Below are 17,822 nucleotides of genomic sequence, written 5' to 3' on the forward strand. Positions count from 1 at the left end.
AAACTACACATTATGTTTAAATTTTGTTATTAAATTTTTGGCTTAATTGCCTATTTTCTCGGTTTGCTCATTTTTTTTTCTTAAAAATTTCTTTGTTCGAAAAGAGTGTAAACTTGATCTTTATTTAGTAAATAGTTTTTTCGATTAAATAAATAAATTGTGTTAATGAATTGATAATTTGACAGAAGATAATGGTAATATGTTATTTTTAAAATTTTATGTATGGTAACGTGTTTAGTATTTTTTTTAATTACAATTAATTTGAATTAATGTTATGAATTTTAATTAACAATTCTGAATTAATTCCTAAATCTTAATCCGATACATAAGATTGAATCTACATTAACTTTCAAATGGATGACTCAGGTTTTTATAAGAATTTAGATCTTCTTTTCTCAACTTTTGGTTTTTGGTTTTTGAAAACCCTTGGCTCGTTTTTATTTTCTCTCAATCAAAACCAGTTTGGGTTGGTTCTTCTTCGCGCAATGAGCATGGCAAGGAGCAGGCCTTCGTCTTCTCCATTTCGATTTGAGTTCATTTTTGGCAGAGAAGGGAGACACCTTTCTTATCCCTCATCTCCGTTGTTGTTTCAATCTTGCAAAGTAGCCTTCTTCTTCTTTTTCCCATTTTGGTTCATTTCGCAAGGAGGGAGCCTAGGTCCAGTGGCTCAGACGCGACTTATGTCCTTGACGTGTGGGTTTGTTTGCCGGCATCTCTACAGCAACGAGGGTCTTAGTTAGTGGGCGTTTTCGTGGCAGTGCATGGCGTTGGATTGGGGTTTCGTTTGGGGGATCTTGGGGTTCCTTTTGGATTTTCGTTTTCTCCTTCTCTGATTCGACTTTGCAGAGGACTAAGGTTTATGAAATATGGAATTTGGGGATTTTGGAATTTGGTTCTTACGATTGGGTTTTCCTTAGGTATTTGGGTCTACGAATTGGGTTTCTTGAATCTTCTGTGCAGGTTGCGTGATTTGGGGGCGAGAGTGTTGATTTGGGAATCTTTGGTTCTTCCCTGTTATCGCGAATGGGTGGAGATTTTGTTCTTCTCTACGATTTAGGGTTTGATTGGGGTCTTGGTTATTCTTGGAATTCTTGGTTCGTTTGATGTAGAGGGCTTTTGCATGGAGAGACTTAGTGGTTGTTGTGAGTTTGGGTTTCTCTTAGTCATGGAAGAGGGTTTGGGCTAGTCATGGAAGAGGGTTTGGGTTAGATTGGCAGTGTCCATCCCTTGGCGCTAACGAGACAATGTCACCAGTGATCTTGGTTGGGCAGTTGAACCTAATTTGGCATGGAAGCCCAAAGTTGAATTTAGGATTGGATACTGAAACTGCAATGGCAGAAAAAATAAGGTTTAATAGCTTATTTTGTCGATATTTTTCTAAGTTGTGTCAATTAAGTCTATTCTTTTAAAAAAGTGTCAATTGTATGCCCATTTTAAGAAATTTGTCTCAATCAACTCCCTTCCTTAAATACTCACAAACTGTATTAAATTTTTTTCTCTTTCTTTTGCTTTTCTGTGTAAGACAATTTGTCAGTATTTTTTCCTCTGCAACTCGAAATAAAGTGATACATTTCTATATTGTATTTTGTTTTGGAATTACTACTTTATTATTCTTTTATTATATTTTCTTTTTCGGATTTTAAAATATTCTTAGGTCTCCCGTGTCCAACAAACAACCTAAAAAGTCGTTTTCAAAGGTTTTTAATAGATGAATAATTACCTCATTTAACACGATACACTGAAAAAGTGACAGAAAAATTAATTTAAAAATATATTTTTAGTTGTATAGTATAAAAAAAACTTAACTTTAGTAGCTGTTAAATCGATAAGTTAGTTTTAATTTTCTTAAATGAGAATTTAATATGTTTAATTCTGTACGAGTAAAACGATTTGACTGCAAAATGTATAAGTTGACTAATTGAGTACATTTTCAAATAGGAAAATATTTCATGTATCTCTACACCTCACCCATTGGAGAGACAAAGTAACATATGTTAAAAAAGATAAAAACTGTATAAATTTATGAGTGATAAGGGAGAGATTGAAAAGACTAGCGATGTACAAAAATAGTTTATAAAATAAAGAGGTTTATACGTATATATTTCGTAAAATATTAAAGAAGTAAATCAGGAATTTGAACGACAGTAAAAACATAATTTTCTTGATAAGGTAATATTTTTGTAGAATTCAGAATGAGATGATTGCGAAACAACGTCACGTAGCCATTAACAAGCAAAGAGATTGAAGAGTGGAAAAGAGTCGAAGTGAGTAGATAATTAAGATGATAATGATAAAAAGAAGAAGACAAAGAAAAGAAAAAGGGACTCGAGTAAACGACGTGGTTGAAGACATCAGCGGTGGTACCCCGTAAGTGGCAGGCTGGGGAAGTTTTGCATCAGAAGCTTGCAGATGAACTTCACACTATTTCCTCATTTCAGAAAGCGAATGATGAGAAGAACCAAACATATAATGGAAACAGAAATGTATAGTAGCGGTACAGATATTACAGATATTAAGGAGAATATGAAAAACAGAGAGATAGAAGATATGCAGTAGTATATTACAAAATGAAATAATAGTGTTTTTATACAAGAGAAAACTAACTGTAAGAATGAGCTAATTGACTTATAAACTAAGGACTTGAATTATATATCCAATACACTTCCTTAATTCAAGTCACTTAGAGCTAATACACCTATTCCAGATCAGAGACATTCAAATCTGTCATGTTTGAGTGCTTTATTAAATAGGTCAGCCAGTTGTGATTCAGTTTTGCAGTAAATCAACTCAACTTTGCCTTTATTCACCATATCACGTAAAAAATGATATTTCACATCAATGTGTTTGCTTCTTCCGTGGCTCACATGATTCTTAGCCAAACTTATAGGAGATGTGTTGTCCATCTGTAGCACAAATGATCTCTCAATTTGCACCTTTAAATCTTTTAGAACTTCATTCAACCACACACCCTGACATACCGCATGACAACCAGCTACATATTCTGCTTCACAACTTGATAGAGCAACAATAGTTTGCTTCTTAGAACTCCATGATATAGGTGTTGTGTTCATGAAAAAAATATTCCCTGACGTGCTTTTTCTCTCAGTTTGATCTCCACCAAAATCTGAGTCAGTGTAACCAACTAGTTCCAACTTATCCTTCTTCACGCCGTATGGAAACAAAATACCATATCTAGTTGTACTTTTAACATACCTTAGAACACGTTTAGCAGAAATCAAATGGCTCTTCTTTGGATTGCTCATAAATCGGCTCAATAGACCAACCTCATACATCAGATCTGGCCTGCTATTACATAGGTACCGCAAGGAACCAATGAGTTGCTTATAAGCTGTCTTATCCACGATTTCTTCATTTATATCAAATTTTAGCTTAACATTAACCTCAATTGGATTCTTGGTAATGTTACACTCAGTCATCTTAAATTTCTCCAACAAATCCTTCACGTATTTTCTCTGGTGCATAACTAAGCCTCTAGTTGTGTGCTTAAATTCCATTCCCAGAAAGTAGCTGAGCCTCCCAAGGTCTGTCATCTCGAATTCTGCTTCCATCCTCTGCCTGAATTCGTCAATACAATGTAGACTGGAACCCGTCACCAGTAGGTCATCGACGTACAAACATACGATCATTATATCATCACCACTCTTCTTCACATACAGGCTATGTTCAGCAACACATCTCTCAAGTCCATAGCTTATAAAAAATTCATCAATCCTTCTGTTCCATATCCTGGGAGCTTGCTTCAATCCGTAGAGCGCTTTGAATAGCTTATACACTTGATGCTTCTTCTCTTTGATAAATTCTGGAGGTTGTTGTACATATACTTCCTCCTCCAACAAGCCATGCAAAAATGCAGACTTAACATCAAGAGCAAACAATGACCACTTCTTAGCACATGCAATAGCAACAAGTAAACGAATAGTTTCTAACCTTGCAACAGGTGCGTAAACTTCCTTGAAATCAACTCCTTGTTGCTGCAGAAATCCTCTTGCCACAAGCCTAGCCTTGTATTTTGAGATTGTACCATCTAGATTAAGCTTAGTTTTGAAAACCCACTTAACTCTAATGCATTTCTTTTCGGGTGGCAAATCGACCAGCTTCCATGTTTTATTCTTCTCGATCGATCTAAGCTCCTCCATCATAGCTTCCTTCCAGAGTGGTTGTGATAAGGCATCATCAACATTCAAAGGTTCACTCCCGACCATTAATGCTAGGTGAATTATATCACCTTCTTCATCCACACCAGCATCAGAATACATTTCATATTCTGTAAACCGAGAAGGTCTTACCACTTGTCTTCTCGATCTCGTTGAAAACTCTGCATTATTATCGCCGCTTCCAGTATTGCTAGTAACTATCGAATTATCAACTTCTTCTTTGACTTGCATAGGTATTTGCAATACTACTCTTGATTTCTTCATACTGGTTTGATTGCATTCCCAGTCCCAATTTTCATCTTCGAGAATCAATACATCTCTGCTAACGATCACTTTCTTCCTGATAGGATCAAATAATTTGTATGCTCCAGTAGGATGATAACCCACAAACATCATTGCTTCTCCTTTCTCATCCAGCTTCGTTCTCTTCTGCTCTACAACATGACAAAAAGCCAAAGAACCGAAAATCTTAAAATGCTTAACAAAGGGTATAGTACCTAACCAAACTGCATGTGGGACGTTGTCTGTCAACTTCTTTGTAGGACACCTATTCAGTACATACACAGCTGTTGCCACCGCTTCTCCCCACAATTCACGCGATACGCCCTTCTCTTTAAGCAAACATCTGGCCATATTCATTATTGTTCGATTTCGTCTTTCGGCCAAACCGTTATGTTGTGGTGTATAAGGGGCTATAATCTCATGTGCTATTCCCTGTGCCTGACAAAATTCATCAAATTCACGCGACGTATACTCACCTCCACCATCTGTCCTGATCAGCTTTATCTGCCTATCAATTTCTTTTTCAACACGATTCTTGAACTGCTTGAAAATTTCTAGAACCTCACTTTCCAGTCTTATGAAGTATACCCATATCATACGACTGTATTCATCTATAAATGTAACGAAGTATCGATTACCAGCTAGTGTTGATATCTCAAGTGGACCGCACACATCTGAATGAATTACTTCAAGACGTTCTTTAGACCTCATCTTCAAGTGCGTTTTGAAAGGTCTTCTCGTTTACTTTCCTATGATGCAAGATTCACAAGCTCTCTGAGGTATAAATATATCTGGTAACCCAGAAACTATCACCTTTTTGCTTAACAGTTGCAGATCTCTGAAATTCAGATGTCTGAATCTCAGATGCCATCTCCAATTCTCATCCACTTCCATGTAGATAAACACTGCAGATTCTCAATTATATCCATATGAACCTTGAAGGTACAATTCTTAGAAATCTTACTTTCCAGGACTAGCCTTTTGTTTTTATCAAACACTTCCACTTTTCCTTGATTGCCCATCATCACAGTGAAACCTTTCTCTACCAGTTGATCCAGACTAAGCAAGTTGCATTTATCTCTAGTACAAAAAGAACATTTTCTATCGTAGCCTTCAGTCCATTCTTCTGCTTTATGATAATATTTATGATCCCTTCAACCTTCAATGTACTATCATCGGCAACTCTGACCCTGTTTTTCTTTCTTTCGTTCAGATTAATAAGCCACTCTGTATTGTATGTCATGTGGTTTGAACATCCTGAATCCAGATACCATAATTTGTTTGTTTGGTATGACATAGCAACGCTTTCTGAAGAAGTTGTAACCATAAGGATTAATGGCTCTGAGTCAGACTCGTCTTTTACAAAATGATCTTGCTTGCTTTGATCTTTCTTCAACTGTCTACCTTTGTTGAAATAACACTCATAGGAGAAATGTCCCATCTTATGGCACGTAAAACACTCTATATTTCTTCTGTCTTTCTTCTTGTAGTATTTGTTGTCTCTTCCTATGCTTTATGCAGAATCACCTCTTTCCTCTTGTTCTTCAACGCCATCATTCTTCCACTTCCTTTGTACAGAATTATCATTCTTCCATCTACTTTGTGCAAATTATCATTCTTCCATTTACCTGGTACATTGGATTTACCTTTCCAAGTCTTGAATTTCTTCTTCCCATCACCTCTAACATGTTGCACCTTTAATGCCTGATCATCAGCTCTGACAGGATCTCTACCAAGAAGCCGCATCTCGTGAGCTTCCAAAGAACTCTGAAGCTCTTCGATTTTTATCTTTTCAAGATCTTTAGATTCTTCAATAGCAACAACGATGAAATCAAATCTCCGAGGTAATGATCTCATTATTTTCTCCATAATCAACACATCACTAAGCTCTTCCCCACAGCTCTTCATTTGGTTTGTAATCGTTAAAACTTTGTTGAAGTAGTCATTGACCTTATCACCATCTTCCATTTACAACAATTCGTACTGCCTCCGCAAAGTTTGTAGCCGTACTTTCTTGATTTTCTTTCCGCCGACATGACAACGTACCAAAATATTCCAAGCCTTCCTCGCCGTATTCGCATTTTGGATCTTCTAGAAGTGTGTATCATCTACACACCGATGAATGATCAAGAGCCTTATCGTCCTTCTTACTAATCTCCGCCTTCTGATCTTCTGTGCCACAAAACTCAGTTGCAGACTCCACCCCTTCTATCACGCTGCTGACTCCTTGTACCCGAAACAGCACCCGCATTTGCGTGCTCCATCTACTCGAATTCTTTTCGGTTAGAATAGGAAGATTTGTCGTGGAAAAATCTGCCATCAACGCTTACTTTTTGCTTCAAGAGCCTTCTTCTTTAGACGCTTCTTGGTTAACCGCACTGAACCAAACACTCAAACACCTTACGTCTCTTTTTCAAGAACCTAGGCTAACCGATACCACTAATGGAAACAAAAATGTATAGCAGTGGTACAAATATTAAGGAGTATATGAAAAACAGAGAGAAAGAAGATATGCAGTAGTATATTACAAAATGAAAGAATAGTGTTTTTATACAAGAGAAAACTAACTGTAAAAATGAGTAACAAAAATAACTAACTAACTTATAAACTAGGGACTTGAATTATATATCCAATAACATACACAACGCTTTTCCTCCGCTCAGTTTAAGCTCCTTCACTTTCTTCCCCATGCCTACACCTTCTTTATCCTCCATCACCCTTCTCACCCCGTTGCAGGATGTTCCAGGATCTTGGCCTACGAGGCTCACATGGGAACCACAACCCCCACCCCCTCCGACCTTTTCAGAAACCCTTTCGGCAAGTAACTCATTGCAGCATCACCGCCACTCGCGTCACTTTTGCAAGGTGGCCGCACCACCCAAACAAACCTATGTTGGCTCAGCTCTAACCTCAACGCCACCTCCCTCATTTGGTTCCCCGACATTGTCCCACCGCTCCCAAACGACACGTAGACCATCGACTCAGCCGATTGCTCGTCCATCCATTGCAAAACGTCACCCTTCTTTCCATCCTCCTGTTTCTTCTCCACCCTTCTCACCAACGGTCCAACCGCGTACACCTCTTCCTTCCTCTTCCTTTGTAAACCGTCCCAAAATCCCATCCTCTGTCAGCGCCTTCGTCATAGCGGGCTCCAGATCTTGCCACGTATTCATCAAAATTCCATCAAAACATACAATAAAAGAATAATAAAGTAGTAATTCCAAAAAAAAACTATAGAAACAATTTTTTACTTATTTTGTATCACTTTATCCAGAGGTGCAGAGAAAAAAATACTGGACAAATTGCTTTACACAAAAAAGCAGAAGAGAGAGAAACAAAATTTAACACTTTGTGAGTATTTAACAGAAGGGACTTGATTGAGACAATTTTTAACAAGTGAGGATGCAATTGACACCTTTTTAAAAGGAGGAATCTAATTGACACAACTCACCCGGGGACAAAATAAGCTATTAAACCAAAAATAATAATAATAATTTTAATTGCGTTGTAGGTCCAGAGTCTGTACTATCCACCTCAACCTCTAATTACTTAACACGTCATCACACATATAACCTTAAAAATGACACGTTACCATTATCTTTTGCCAGATTATCAATCCATTAACGTTGTTTGTTTCTATTTAACGGAAAAGACGATGTTGACGCAATATTTACTAAGCGAGGACCAAATTGATACTCTTTTCAAACGAATGACCTTTTTGAGAAAAATCAGCAAAATTAGGGATAAAATAGGTTATTAAGCCTAAATTTTTTATTTGAATTTTTACCAAATGTTTAAAATGTTTACATATTTATTTATAAACAGAGAGTGTACTCCAACACAGTTTTCACCCTAATTCATTGATTCCAAGAGCTTAAACAATAGATTTTTTGTGTCATGTGTATAGATTTTGTTTACATGACAATTGATTTTAAGATTATTCACTTGTGAAAATCTTTATGTATGAAAATTCTCACTTAGTTAAAAAGAACAAGTAAAGATTTTTCTACAAATATTCATGTTTTTTCTCCAAGATTGCAAAAAATTTATTTTAAACGAAAGTCGTCACTCTAATTGACGATTTAAGTGTAATTGACATTTACGATTTGTAATTGATTTTAAACTAAAGTTATTATTAACTTCAATGTAATTAATTGCCATTTCTTCTCCTCCTTGCACAACTTTACTTTTACAGAATAAAGTCGTTTATAAACATGACGACTTCTTCAAAATATAATCATGTTTATATAACGCAATTTAATGGTATTTTTTTTAAAAGAATCTATATTAATAATTTTGAACAAAAATTAACCCCTTTTTGTTAAAAAGTCATGTCTAGGCGTTGTTATCCGTAAACATACGGCGTGTGACTACATTTTTTTTTTATGAATAAAACAATGTTACAATTTATTTTATATTATATTAATTTATAGGATTGTTCATCAGTTTTAATAAACCCAACTGATATGACAATCCAGACCAATTAGATTAGTTCAAATTTGTAACTTAAATTAGTTTTATATGAATTTGCTTCAAATGGTTCAATCATTTAAAACTGAACTTAATACTTGACAATGTACAATTTCAAAAACACGATTATTATAAATAAAATTAAATATATTTTTTATTCTTTAATTTTCAGTAAAAATTAAAATTATTCACTGTTAGTCCAAAGTTTTAAAAAAACTAATTCCAATTTTCACTTAAAATAAAAAATATATTTAACTTATAAATGATAACTCCCCTCATATAGTTAACGTATTAATTCAAAATTATTAATTAAACTAAAACGATCATATAATTAGCCATGTCCAGAACATTATTTCTTGATTTTAATGTATAGTTAAATTATATAATTAAAAAATATACAACAAAAACAAAACTATGCTTTGTAGCATATTTTTAAGATAAATTATGCCAATATACATATAATATTGTGTTAGATAAAGCTTATTTATTAAATTAAGTTGTGTTATTAATACAATATTTTTTTAATTATAAAATATACATTGGATTGAATTAATCAAAAGTGCCAAAAAGGTAATGAGGCTAACTGAAAGGAGCCTCCTTAATAAAATAGCATACTCAATCTGGACAAACTAAGCAAATAAAAAAATCAAGGAGTTTACACATTTTATTATACTTTATCTTAAATTGAAAAATCCAATTTATTAAAGACTTTTTAACATCCTTCCAATCCTTTTGGTTTTTTTTTATGAAACTTCAACTTGGATTCAATGCTACTCTAAATCTACAAAGCATCTGAAATCTCATGAGTCATCATAACCCCCCACTTGAATGAGAATATATAGTTTTATATTAGAATGAATTAGTGTAGATAGGTCATTTTCCCCTGAAAGCATAGAAAAACAATACAATCAAATAAAGTTACTAATGGAAAAATAAAATCAATTCAAACTTGTGCTGAATGCTTCAGCTAAGTCCTTCACAACCCACCCCTAAGCCCAAAAATATGGCTCCTAAGGCCTTAATATGACATAATATTAAACAATTTTCTGCCCAAGGAAGTTAAACAATTGGCTCGTGTTGATGAGATGAAGTGTTTGTTTTATGTGTGTTAACGAGGTGAGTTGCCATCTGAGAATATGATCCAACAGAAGATGGAGAGCATAGCATATTTTCAGTCAATCAAAATAGTTCAGAGATTTGGCAAAACAGCTATTCATGTAACCATCATACCAAGGTTTTGTGAACAAGGAACAATTGCACCATAGATATACCTTCAAATAAACCATGACAAGGTTTCAAAAAATAGTGATCATCTTAACAATTGAGGATACTTATTGTTGGCTAAATTGAAATGAGCATATGATATGATATTACTGTTCTATTCAGGACAAGAAGAACATTCTTACTGTATACACCATTTGACCTATCTCAATTTCAATCACCTAAAGGTCACCCTGATAAACTCCACATTCATCCAAGGATTGGATGCTGAATTCAATCAAAGATAGGATATATCAATTAGTCGGCATCTTGGGAAATTTCCTACTCCATATGGACTAAGAGTGCAAGAACTACTCATTTTCAATACGCCGGTACCATCTCAGTCCAAAATAAAGCAGGACACAAAATGCAACAGTTTAAACTCAAAATACAATACTTTAGGGTTAATCAAGTAGCAATCAAATGATCTTATACCCGTAACGATCAAATAATCTTTATAATCATGTCCACTAAACTATCCACATTCTTGGGATAAAAAATCACCATATATCCAGCTCTCATCACAAATAAACCTAAGCCTATACACTGATTTGGTATTTCTATCCCATCTACTTCTTTTCCCTTTCTTCCCTCTCTATTTACCTGAAACAATGCTATGTGGAAAAGCAAATTCATTAATTCAAAATTTTATTCCTTATTCCAATTTTACTTCTAAAACCATGAAAACGAACTAGACACAAGTTACATGTCTCATCATTCTCACTGTTACAAAGTATAAAAACGTAATTTTAACCAATTAGAAAATTTTGAAAGGATAAAACAGACTAAATTTTGTAAGTGCCTTTGGCGATAACCTCTAACATCAATGGAACTTTAAGTTGGCAATTTGCATCATAAAAGTTTGCATTGAGTTGCACAATAAAAGTTTTACATAAGGAGAGTGTATCCTCTCTAGTACAGGGTAAGTTAAGTTGATGAGAGATACACACAAACCTATCCCTCAAAATCATCACACTTATATTAGTTTTTGTGTGTATTTCTTTCCAACTAAGACTCCCATTCTGATGATAGAACAATATCAAAATGACCTTTTAGAATTGCACGTAAGTTTTGTCCACTCGATTACTCCAGCCAACCCAATGAATTAAACTAAGTATATACCAGGACCTTTATTAAGCAGAAAAACTAGTTCTTAGAAAAGTAAAACCCTTTTGTTATTCCACTTTCAGGTCTCAAAAAACCCATCCATGCAACAAGGTATACTAATATAAATATAATCTCACGATCCGCGTCACAAGAAAGAAGAATACACCACGCACCGAATCCAGGTCAGACACCGCTCTTGACGATGTTCCTCCGCGCCAGGAACCTTGCGATTGGGGGAGTGAGCGCGACGGTGATGGGAACGCGCACGGGGAACAGCGCCTTGTTGCAGAGGATCGCAAGCGTGAAGGCTCCGCCAGCGGAGGCGGCGAGCTGCGCCGTCCGGTTCTTAGGAGGTTGAGAGGCGTCTTCGTCGTTAGGGTTAGGGTTTTTCTGGTCGGAGACGGCACCCATGTGGAACTTCTCGAGAATGGCTTCGACGTCGACGTTGTTCTTTATGGCGACGTATAGACTGGCAATGGAAACTGTGGAAACGCTCAGGTGAACGCCGAGAGCCACTTTGCCATATTTCTTCATCAGTTCGCGGAATCGACCACCAGCCATTGTTTCTGTGTGGTTTTACTTCTTTGAGATTGATACAACGTTGTTCCACTGAGGATAGCACCGTGCTTTGTGTATGCGAGAGAGATAGACAGAGAGAGAAAGAGAGTGAGAGCGAGAACAATGGAAAATTTTAGCTAGAATAGGAACGGTGGCGGTGAAGAAGGCGGCGGCTTCTCTTCGGTGAGTGGCTTAGGGTTTTAAACTTCTAAAGGTAACTAACCCAGCATTACGACACCGTTTCAGAAATATGAATATTAGCTTTATATACACGTGGAAATACATGTGTCCTTTACATAATTAATTTAATAATTTAAATAAATAATGATTCAAAATACTAAAATTATAAAATAATTATTTTAATTTAAAAATACGTAAATTAAAATTGATAATCATTTAGAAAATAAAAATTTAGTTTAAAATAGATAAAATTTAAAATATTTATATAATAGAGAAGGAGAATTTCAGTTATATATAGGTATAATAGATACACACTCATAATTACTTTAGGACAAACTTCACTTATTACTGAATCATTAGAAGAATTTTATGCTATGCAATAATTTTTTGTATTAACATACTTATTTTATTCCAATTTATAATTGATTTAAACTAAATTAGGTGAATTAAATTTTATTTTTTTATTTTAAAACTTTTTTTAGTCTTATAAAAAACAAACAAACTATATTATTTAATACTTGAATAATTTATTATAAAAAATATACACTTAATTAATATAATAATAAAATAAAATAAGTTATCATTGTATTATTATTATTATTAATTATTAATGATATTTAATAGTTGTTTTTTTACTTAATACTCTTTCATCATATAAAACCCAGTTTTTCTTCTTACACACGTATATTGTTTCCTTTCATTCGCATCATATAATAAATTTTCAATCCATAATCACTTTGAAACTATATTCAGAATATATATATATATATATATATATATATATATATATATATATATATATATATATATATTATGGTGGTAATGGAATAAAATATTAAGATAGAGGAAAAATACCTATCCCCCACCTCAGACAAAATTGTATTGGATTTGATTTCATTAAATCTTAAAAAAATCCAACCTACTTTATTTTTGTTGGAGTCACTAATGAACAACAAGACAGACAAGAAATAGTAATGAACAAGTCTAAAATAGTGGGCAAGAAATAGTGATGAACAAGTCTAAAATAAATTGGTTTTAACAATTTTTCTCTTTTAGATCTCTTAAATATAAAAGAAAATTATTTAAATCATGACATCATCTTTGATTCAAAATATTAAAATAAAGTATTTATAATTTTTATATTAATTTAAATTATTTATTTCTAACCAATGGGTCACTTTGAAGGAATATTCAGATTCTTAATTAATCATTTTCATATAAATTATTGTCCTTACCAGAAGACTTTTGGTAAACCTTAGAAAAATCATTGCTAGAGGATAGTTCCATTCATACGTAGCATGTGTTTTCCATTACTTGTCTTATTCTTATCCACTCTTCGTACTATAAGAATTTTGGTAAACTCTATCCCTATTCTGCGGTTCCTCTGCAAGGCGTGTGCATTGGAACTTCCTATTTCCACATTTTGTTTGCTGCCAAATTCAATATCAAATTTCTCCAATAAGAAAATTAACACCACTACTTTTCTCTTTGATTTTTCCAACCTGAAATATAGTCTGTAAATACGACACTCAACTAAGCAGCTTGAATAATCTTAGACAACAAAAAAAAATGGTTACTGTTCCAGGCACAGGGAAGAATTGGCTAAGATACTTTCAGTATGAAGAAAGAAGAGACACAGCAACCGACACAAGAAACATTCTTCTAATCGTGTTTACTTTGGTTGCTGCAGTGACATTTCAGGCTGCAGTGAATCCTCCCGGTGGAGTGTGGCAACAAACTGAGGGTGATAAAAAAGCAGGAGAGGCAGTATATGCTTTGGATACAAAAGCTTACTATGTTTTCCTCATCTTCAACACTTTGGCCTTTGCTAATTCCATGTTCATCATTCTGTCACTGACACACAAGTTTCCTTTCCAATTGGAGATATGGGCAGCCACTGTTTCGATGTCTGTGAGTTATGGATCAGCCATTTTTGCAGTCTCTCCAAAGGATGCTATCCGTTTACGCTTTGTCCTTATCGCTGCTGCTGGGCCCTTTGCCCTTAGATTTTTGATTCTTATGTTCAACTTGTTCTTAAGGAAACATTTGGTGAAGGAGACACACACTACACCAAACACTGTGCAACTCTAGCAAGGACTACCTTCATTGTTTTTTCTATAGCTTGGAATGGATTTTGGATGAAATACTCCAAAACTTGTTTTCTTCTTGGTGAAACAGTGACTGTTAACATTCACGATGGATAATTATTTCTGCACTCTCCTATTTCAGTATAAATAGTTTAGTGTACAAAACTAGGTCTGAGATACTTCAAAAATTATATTATGTACTAGAAGAATTCCATATTTATTTATGAATTTGCTAGAAGCGGTTTTCGCTATAAACTCTTTCTGCGTGAGAAAAATCTCTAAAATAATTTTTTTCTAAATTTTTAGTTTTATCCATAAGTTACTCCTAGTTATAAAAAAGTTATTTTTCCTTTACTTATAAAGTCAATTTTTATGTTTTTTCCATTATTGAAATTGTTAATTTTTTTATTAAAAATATTGGTGCATGAAAATATAAATTTAGGTTTGTTGATGGATGCATTAATTCCTGCACCAGGCAAATTGGATTCAATGTTTGAGTGCTGGGAAGGATGTAATGTGTTACTTTAAATAATTATACTTTAATTTTGACCCGTGCGATTTCTTTTAAGACAAATGTTTCTATTTTTTATAAGAACACTTGAAATTGGATTGCAATTTATAACTTGTCATTGTCGACCAGGTAAATTGATTTTTTAGTTTTAATTTTTTTTCTACCAAATATAATATCATCAATATTTCTATGTTTGGTTTAGATGACGGTTAGTTTGTCATTGTTATAACTATCGAACTGTTGTACTTTGGTTTGGATGCGTGTCGAGTTGTTAGTGTCATAATTGTCAAACTGTTTTACTTTGGTATGGATGATTGTCGGATTGGTCGTTTGGTTTGGTCTGGTCTAAATCAGTGTCAAACTGGTTTGATTGAATTGAAGATCTTTAGCAAAAAATACAATAACTTTCTTCATGATAGTTGAGATAGTCAAATATTGTGACAAAAATGGTAGATATATGCACATATATGCACCAAAGAGATACCACATGCAAATATATGTATGGTGGTCAACGAAAAAAGAAGAAAAAGAAATAGTAGAATTTTTGGTGGACTAACCTTATGTTGTATATGGATTGAGCTTGTCTCCACGTTTTTCATGTCGAGCTTGTCTCCTATCGAGTTTACTAAGGTTGTCTCCTGCCTAGCTGGTCTCCATTTTCTCCTGTCAAGCTTTAATGGAAATGAGTTTGTCTTCTTACCAACTTTGTCAATCTCTCTTTTAAGTCCAACACAGGATCAAAATTCCAATTATATCTACATAAAACAACAAACAATTAGAATAATAGAGATGAGAGGAGAATGTAGGGTTGTATTTACGGTGGAGGGAAGTTGGGTTGTGTTACTGTTAATGAAACTGGATTGTTGAGATAGTCTGACTTGACCCGTGGACTAACTTATCGGGTTGCCAGACTTGGCGTGCTTGGTTGGTACGGACTCCCGAGTTTTAAACAGGGAGTTGCTCCCTCCACCACCACCAACCTCCCTGCACCTCCCCATACCTAATTTGTCCTTCTATAAAACGGATGTCAACATCCGTTTCACCTTCAACGGATGTTGACATCCGTTTAATAAATTTTTAAAAAGTATTTTATTTATTGTTTAAATAATAATATATACATTAAATTAATAATAATTATTTTATTAAATAAAATAAAATTAATTTATAAATAATTAAATAATAATTTTTAAAAAATTAAATAACATTTATATATTAATTTAAAATATAAAAAATTAAAAACAAAAAAACAAAAAAGGTAACTGTGAGACCCTTAATAATTAGCTTAAGTTAATCCTGATATCTCACCCTTAATGCTTGCCACCTCATTCCCAGCCATTTAAAACCACTCCCTAGACTGATCCCATTCCCTCTGACGTGCACAAAACACCACGCCCATCATTCTCTGATTTCATTAAAACGCACTAAAGTCTGCATGCAAGCATGCCACTTGTCATGTTGGAAGTTTCTGAAATCAGAGTTGGTGTGCATGTGGCTACATGTGAGTAGTTCTCAAATTTTAACGTTAGTTTAACAAAATCAGACTTTTCGAAAAAACACTTTCACTTACACGAACTCATCTTCAACCTCTGAAACTCACCCTTTCATATTCTCCAACTTCTCTCTTGAAACAGTGAACTTCCTTTTTACTGTAAAAACTTATATCTCTTCTCCAATCACGATTTCAGCACCATAGGAGAGTTCGTCCAGCCTTGATCTTCATTTTGGACCGAACAGAAATTAAATCCAACCTGGTAAGTCTCTTCGCGGTAGTTCATCCTTTAGGTTCCTGGAAAATAGGATTTTTAGTTGCATGCAAACTGGTATACTGAGTGTTCTGTAAAATTTGGTTAGATTCTAGTTCGGAAGAGTCAAGATCATAAAAAAAAAAAAGTGTTGGACAAAGCCATTTCTACACCTAGGACAAGTTTGAATTTCAATCCGGGTAAGGGAAGTTTATATGTTTAATTTATACTGTTTGATTTATGATCTGAGATGCATATATGGAAAGCATGATGTTTGAGTATTTAGAAACGTTTACTGATATGGAATATGATTTCTGGTTTGTTTTGCATGTGTGAAAAATATGAAGTTGAGTTGTTAGAAATGATCACTGATATCTGATATGCATTCTGGTTTGGATGAATCTGTCATGAACTGATACGGCTTGTATGAATTATATTTGATGTTGAATTTGATTTAAATGCATGTTGAGTTGATTATGGATGAATGGAGAATGGCTATTGTGTGGTTGGAATGATTTTAAATGTTGAAATCTGCATGATGATGATGTTTGAAGGGAATTAAACCTGAAATGGAAGTATAAAGTTGGAAAATGGAAATCTGGAAAAATTCTGCTAAGTGTGAAAAATCTAAATTTTCTGATCATTCTCTGTTGCTAAAAGGTCGTTCGTCACTGTACGGTCTTAGACCGTTCGGTTTTTGGTTAACATGACTTAGATTGGAATTCATTCATTTGGAATGAATTCTGCTCGAGAACGAGCGTCCCCCAATTGAGTGAATGAGCGTTCGTTCTGCTCAGTATAGATCAATATTTAAAACTTTATAAATAAGTGACGTTCGGTCTTAAGTCGAGCGTTCGTCCTCAATGACGTTCGGCCTCATGTCGAGCGTTCGTCCTTATTGTTGTTCGACCTTATGTCGAACGTTAGTTCTAGAGAGCGTTCGTCCTTATACTGAACGTTCGTCCAAAGTTGGCGTTCGGTCCTATACCGAAACGCTCGTCCTATAAAGCGCTTGGGTTATAACCAGCGTTAGTGCTGATTCGTGCTTGGTCATTGACCTAGCGTTCGTCCACAGCAGGGTTCGGTTTCTAACTGAACGCTCGTCCTTATTATTGAGTTCTGAGCGAACGTAATTGATGTTCGTCCAAATTGAAATTCTGAACGTTCGTTCTTTGACTGGCAGTGCTGTTTTTCTGAAATTCAATTATATTGGTTGTTTATCTAAACATTTTCTTACTGGTTTTATCCTTTGGATTCTACCTGAACTCTGTACACTCAAAATCTTTCTAAGTATCATCCACCTCTTTAAAAGATCAGTATTTTCAAATTATTAAGTATTGAAACGTATTAAGTGAGTACACGGTTCGTTTCTTTTATTCAGAAACGCGTGGTCAAAAGTACTGTAATACTTTCGTTTTATTTGATCAAAGAATGAATGTTGTAAAATGTT

The 17,822-nt window shown here is 34.4% G+C and overlaps 3 protein-coding genes across 3 annotated transcripts; 1 reads left to right on the plus strand and 2 right to left on the minus strand.

The window, feature by feature from the left end:
* Positions 1 to 5,963: 5,963 nt before the first annotated feature.
* LOC148193627 (uncharacterized) lies at positions 5,964 to 6,425 on the minus strand. Its single transcript, XM_088099470.1, has one exon. It carries the CDS (start codon positions 6,423 to 6,425, stop codon positions 5,964 to 5,966), a length of 462 nt encoding a protein of 153 aa, XP_087955596.1.
* A 4,580-nt stretch (positions 6,426 to 11,005) lies between these two features.
* Positions 11,006 to 12,077, minus strand: LOC124849165 (uncharacterized). Its single transcript, XM_088098277.1, has one exon. The coding sequence runs from the start codon at positions 11,853 to 11,855 to the stop codon at positions 11,478 to 11,480; it is 378 nt and encodes a 125-aa protein (XP_087954403.1). The 5' UTR covers positions 11,856 to 12,077; the 3' UTR covers positions 11,006 to 11,477.
* Positions 12,078 to 13,453: 1,376 nt separating this feature from the next.
* On the plus strand, positions 13,454 to 14,247 carry LOC148193628 (uncharacterized). Its single transcript, XM_088099573.1, has one exon. The coding sequence runs from the start codon at positions 13,602 to 13,604 to the stop codon at positions 14,121 to 14,123; it is 522 nt and encodes a 173-aa protein (XP_087955699.1). The 5' UTR covers positions 13,454 to 13,601; the 3' UTR covers positions 14,124 to 14,247.
* Positions 14,248 to 17,822: the final 3,575 nt, after the last annotated feature.

The sequence above is a fragment of the Vigna umbellata genome, chromosome 9, assembly GCF_029865625.1.
Source record: "Vigna umbellata cultivar VRB3 chromosome 9, Vumbellata_1.0, whole genome shotgun sequence".
In the NCBI taxonomy this organism is placed as follows: Eukaryota; Viridiplantae; Streptophyta; class Magnoliopsida; order Fabales; family Fabaceae; genus Vigna; species Vigna umbellata.

Coding starts and splice junctions, on each gene's coding strand:
- LOC148193627 (XM_088099470.1), bottom strand. CDS start 6,425: ATGGAAGATGGTGATAAGGTCAATGACTACTTCAACAAAGTTTTAACG.
- LOC124849165 (XM_088098277.1), bottom strand. CDS start 11,855: ATGGCTGGTGGTCGATTCCGCGAACTGATGAAGAAATATGGCAAAGTG.
- LOC148193628 (XM_088099573.1), top strand. CDS start 13,602: ATGGTTACTGTTCCAGGCACAGGGAAGAATTGGCTAAGATACTTTCAG.